At 33.0% G+C, this 6,107-nt stretch overlaps 1 protein-coding gene across 1 annotated transcript; it reads left to right on the top strand.

Annotated features, from left to right (window-relative positions):
- The first annotated feature begins 3,992 nt into the window (after positions 1–3,992).
- Positions 3,993–5,137, top strand: LOC139859851 (uncharacterized). Its single transcript, XM_071848619.1, has 2 exons — positions 3,993–4,467; positions 4,746–5,137. Exons 1-2 carry the CDS (start codon positions 3,993–3,995, stop codon positions 5,135–5,137), a joined length of 867 nt encoding a protein of 288 aa, XP_071704720.1.
- Positions 5,138–6,107: the final 970 nt, after the last annotated feature.

The raw sequence follows: 6,107 nt of genomic DNA, 5'->3' as shown, positions 1-6,107 counted from the left end.
TAAGGGCTACTCCTTTGCGGTAGTTTACTTATTTATCATTATTATTATTATTATTATTATTATTGTTATTATTATTATTATTATTATTATTATTATTATTATTATTATTATTATTATTATTATTATTAATATTAATACTATTATTAATATTATTTTTACTATCATATTTATTTAAAGTATCATTAATACGATAATTCTAAAAATTTCCATTTTTATTAAAATTATCATTTTTACTAAAACTATATTTTTATTAAAAATAACATTATTAATAAAATTATCATTTTTTTATTATTATTATTTTGAATTGACAATATTGATATCATTATTATTAATATTATAAAGAGATTACAACTTTTTAATTACTAAGTATTAGTATTATTTTATCAATTAACAAGTACATAACACTAAAATTAAAACATATAACATATAAGTTATTAAAATAACAAGTATATCACTAATAATATAAATTCGTTCGATTACAACCAAATGTGTTAATATATATATATATATATATATATATATATATATATATATATATATATATATATATATATATATATATATATATATATATAAATGATATAGGTTCGTGAATCCAAGACCAACCTTGCATTGTTCAATATTGTCATATGTATTTTTTACTACAAAATACAGTATGATGAGTTCATTTGATTCCCTTTTACTCTTTACATTTTTGGGACTGAGAATACATGCGCTACTCTTACAACTGCTTTATTAAATGCTTTTGAAATACATTTTGAACTGCAAATACATGAAATGCTTTTATAAATGTTTGACGAGATAGATACAAGCAAAACATTCCGCGAATGAATTATGTCGACGTGATAATTACCACCATTGAATTATGTGGACGTGATAATTGCCATAATTGATATGAATATTTTTCCCCTGATTATTATTGCTTGGTAAGCTAAGAATTAGGCAGTATCACTAATTTTGAGAATTAGTGCAAGCCTAATTCACGCGAATCCTAAAGGTAGCTACCGGGTTTAACACCCCCACCCAGAATGTTCACTAGACAGAAGGGCTACTGGGCGTGGTGTTTAGTACTTCGAAGTTTATATGATTATTATACAGACAAGATGTTCTGTTTTGGGGATATTATTATGCGCATTATATGTTAAGCTCGGTTACCAAGCCAAGTTATAAAAGCAATGAAAAGTGAATGTTATGTATCGAGAGAATGATTTTATACACAGGTTATGTGTATGTTATTTTTGTGCACGAGATATGTGTACGGTTACTAAGATTTATGAAAAAGGATTTCATACACGAGAAATGTGTACTGTATTTCAAAGATATCGCATGTAAATTACAGGTGGGTATAGGATTCGGGTCCATTTGTACCATGCCGCATTTAAATCTTTTGGTCTATCAAAATGATGAATTTTATTGTTTTTTGATAAACTTATGAACTCACCAACCTTTTGGTTGACACTTGAAAGCATGTTTATTCTCAGGTATGAAAGAAACCTTCCGCTGTGCATTTGCTCATTTAAAAGACATTATTTGGAGTCAATCATCGTAATGGGACCAGATGTTGGTGACTTCGTCCAGATGGATTAGGATGGGGTACGACATTCTACACCTTCATCGAGTTCAAATCCAACTAATGCTAATGAAAGCTCAACTTCTGGTACCTCTACTTCAAGTGCAACAGTGAATTCTAGATTTAAATACAACAATGGTATATTCTTTAAGAATCGGGAACAAAGATTGTTATTGGGAGTTGAACTTGATTTCATAACGTTACGAAACACATTCATCGAGGAAAATGCGTATAAGATCCTCCGCATTAACGAAACGCCAAGAAGTAAAAGATTTACCTATATAGGTTCACGATTGCTTCCAGCAAGTGAAAGAAACTGGTATGAGTTTATGTGGAGGAAACATATCAACAAGAACGAAGATGATTTTTGGCTTCAAAGAAAATATCGTATTTCAGAAGTGTTGAATATTACTCGAGTCGGAGTAGAGATAAGTGAGAAAAGAGACGTCATCAGTCAGTTCCACGTTATTTGAGAAGATGAGAAAGAATACAAGTTTACAGAAGCTGATTTTCAAAATCTAGATATGCTTGATATCATTCACATCTACAACTACCACGGTATCATCACTATTCGACCTTTTGCTAAGGCTCAAGTTTTGGAAGCTACGAAAAGATACATGATGGAGACAACTAAACTGATGAGACGTGAAGATTTTCAAATTGGTCTCGAAGCGAATAGGAAAAAGATTCAAATAACCTGTCTGAATCAATTCACAAAGGGACTGAAGGATATGAGAATGTTTCAAATGAAATTCGAACCCGAAGGGTTTGTATTTGTGAATTCTCAGAAAGAGAAAGTGTTCATCCGCACTTAAGAGCTAAACAAATATTCAGATGGCACACTGAATGCTGCACTGAAGTATCTTAAGATTCGTCAAAGCAAGTTTGATGACATTGATATGAAAATGGGTCTTGGAGAGTTTATAAAGCATATCAGAGATCGTCTAAAGATCCGTATCCGTACAAGACGGTTTGAGATTCTTCGTGGCCAAAGAAAGATAAGGGATTTTAAAGAAATGGATAAATATCCATTACATGAGGGAGATCCAAGAAAAGCGTGGGGCGTCTGGAAGCCTTCTAAGCAAATTTCAGAAAATTAAGTAGACGTTTCAAAACCAGATGGCACACGATGAAAACTAATAATTTTGGACCTCTAAAGATTACTCAATAGGATTATATTGTATAAAGTTCACATTTAACACTAAGGGGGAGATTGTTAGGACCCTGAAGTTGTATAGTGTTAATGTGAAACATGCTAAAATGAAGGTTCCTTAGAAGAGGGCTATATAAGGAACCTATGTAGTCCTAATTAGATAGCCATTGCATTGTAATTGAGTTCTAGAAGCTGTGGAATGTAAATCTTATTGATTCTCTCTCATACCGAGTCTCCTTCATTCTTACCGAATCTCATTCTAACTTGTCTTTTCTTCTAATCTCAACATGATCTGACCTATCAAATATTGTGGGTGCTCGATGCTAATAAAGTACCTATTAAAATATATATCTAAAGGGATTGAACGTATCGCAGCAAGGTTTCAAGGCATATAGGTGAAAGTTCCTCTACAACCACTCAAGAAAATAACATCGAAGAGATACATAATTTTATCAATGCACGGTTCATATGTGCACATGAAGCAACTGGCGTATATTTAATATTCATATTCATCATCGCGAACCACCGGTGCAAATACTTGTTGTGCATCTGGAACACATGCAGACTATGACTTTTAGAGATAACAAGAACTTGTAGTCAGTTATCAGCAATCAAGTAGGGAAGAAAACGACTTTGACTGAATGGATGTCATAAAATAGAAGTAATGCTGAAGGAAGAAATCTCACTTACTTAGATTTTCCTTTGACTTACAGTTGGGAATCGAATCATAAATTATGGAAAAGAAGAAAAGTAACAACAAAGTTTTCAATTGGCAGATTGTCATACATGCATCCTTCAGCTGGACAGGTTTTCTACCTGCGCATGCTGCTTTGTCATCAAAAAGGGTCAACATCTTTTATAGATTTACAGATAGTGAACAGTAATGTTTACCCTACTTATCTTCTTGCTTGCGAGGAAATGGGTCTGTTGGGTGATGATAGAGAGTAGGGTAAAGAGTTAGAAGAAGCAAGTGACACTGCAACCGCTGCCCAACTGTGTACATTGTTTGTTCACATCCTAATATACTGTGAAGTAGGAAATTTGTTGCAGCTATGGCAGCAACAATGGAAGATAATGTTAGATGATATTCCTATCAGAGCATCGAGAATGTTAAATATTAATAACCTGCACTTCAGCTAGCTAGAGTTGCAGTACTTGGTCCTTTATGAAACAGATGTATTGCTTTGTGAATTCTCAAGGACATTATCTGACTTTGCCTTACCTGCTGTACCACAAGAATTGATACAAGATCTTCGAAACTGATTAATAATGGAAGAGAGAAATTACAATCGTGATGCTCTTATGGCTCAAAAACAAGCACTTGAAAGCAAACTAAATCAACAACAAATGCACATAGACGATATCATTTTGTCTGCTTCTTCCAATAATCACCAGGAACTTCTACTTGTGTACGAACATGGAGGTACTGGAAAGACGTTCTTATGGAAAGCCGTTATAACAGCTTTATGTTTAGATGGTAAAATTGTTTTAGCTGTTGCATCCTCTGTAATAGCCTCCTTACTACTTCCATCTGGCCAAACCGCACATTCACGCTTTAAATTACCTCTTCAATTGAATGACGAAGCTATGTGCAATGTAAGAAAAAAAACTAATCTCGGAACACTCTTACATCAAGCAGATCTTATAGTGTGGGACGAAGCACAAATAAATGATAAACTCTGTTTTGAAGCACTGGATATAATGTTGAGGGACTTATCTGACAATGAAAATGTCCCGTTTGGTGGTAAATCAATTATTTTAGGAGGCAATTTTTGGCAGACATTACCCGTGATAAAAAATGGTTCCAGGTCTCAAATATTAGATGCTTCAATTGTTAATTCATACCTATAGTCGTCATTCAAAGTGTTTTTATTGATTGAAAACATGAGGCTTTCCTGTCCTAACCTAACCGATCAAGAGCGAGTTTCAATTTAAAGTTTTTCCTCATGAATTTTGGACATTGGTAATGGTAATATCGGGATACCAGATGATTATGATCCTCAAAGTTGTTTGTGGCTTCAGACCCCCAACAGTACTGCATTAACGATGAAGATAATGGTCTTTCTCAACTTATTTCTTATATCTACGATGAAGATACACTTCAACGACCAACTGCTACAAAATTACAACAACGGGTTATTGTGTGTCCTAAAAACAATGAGGCTGACTCTATTAACTCAACTATATTATCAATGGTAGCAACACAGTTAACCACTTACAGAAGTGAAGATGCAGTAACATCGCACGTTAATGATGGAGGTGAATCAGAACTTCTATACCCAACCGAATACTTAAACACACTAAACATTCCGAATTATTCAACACATGAGTTGCAGCTGAAGATAGGTGTCCCTGTAATTCTGTTGCGAAACATAAGTGTTAAAGGTGGTCTATGCAACTGTTACCAAATTTAGTGGCAGCGGAAACCATAATAAGGATTGGCGAGAAAGTTTGCATACCAAGAATGACTCTGAATTGCAGAGATAATATTCTACCATATATTTTAAAAAGAAAACAGTTTCGTTTGAAAGTGTCATACGCTATGACCATTAACAAAAGTCAAGGTCAATCTTTGAATAAAATAGGATTCTACCTGCCTACACCCGCTTTTGGTCATGGACAGCTATATGTTTCTTTTTTCAAGAGCGACAAGTCCAAATGGTTTAAAAATACTTATAAAACAAGAAGAAAATCATGGACCAAACATTACGAAAAATATTGTATATAAAGATTTCTTGCGTGGAATAGCAGATTATCAGATTCGTAATTTTCTGTATTTATAACTTAGATACTCCTTTTTAACAACCATTTTTCTTACAACTATTATAACATACATATCATACATTTTTTGTTTTTCGTTTCAGGAAGACTGATGTTAACTCAGGCGCAACTTTTGATTTACACCTACACTGTAAGTAACACTTACATATTCATTTCTTATAATCATAATATGCACATCATATACTCAAACATTAAACTGCTACTCTGCTATATCAGAAAAACTAAAACTGAACTCTTATTGAGTTTTTTAGAGTACACGAGTACAAGATAAGAAATCATGTCAACACCATAAGAATATAATTATTTTAATCACAGGTACATGAATGCTGTTAGCGATACTTTGTGTCCTACATATTTTACTTTTGTTACAACATGTACTATTTTATATCCTACTTTTCTGTTTTATATGTAGTTATTTCAAATTTAACATAAATGTCTCTACCCACATCAACACATTTGTTTTACCCTCATACGTGAATAAAATTTCAGTATCTCTTATATGTATCATCCAGTGACAACTGACTGAAGGCAGGGCTAATGACAATATCGATGTGATGGAAAATTTCAGACGAAAACATATTAACAGCCACAAATGTCATTATT

The sequence above is a fragment of the Rutidosis leptorrhynchoides genome, chromosome 7 (assembly GCF_046630445.1).
Source record: "Rutidosis leptorrhynchoides isolate AG116_Rl617_1_P2 chromosome 7, CSIRO_AGI_Rlap_v1, whole genome shotgun sequence".
Taxonomy (NCBI): Eukaryota; Viridiplantae; Streptophyta; class Magnoliopsida; order Asterales; family Asteraceae; genus Rutidosis; species Rutidosis leptorrhynchoides.
Note: the sequence above shows the minus strand (reverse complement) of the source record. Positions and strands in the feature narration are given on the sequence as shown.

Bases quoted from the DNA above. Each gene is read 5' to 3' on its own strand.
- LOC139859851 (XM_071848619.1), top strand. From the start codon at position 3,993: ATGGAAGAGAGAAATTACAATCGTGATGCTCTTATGGCTCAAAAACAA. The intron at 4,468-4,745 runs GTAAATCAATTA...TTGTGGCTTCAG, and splicing joins TGAAAATGTCCCGTTTGGTG to ACCCCCAACAGTACTGCATT.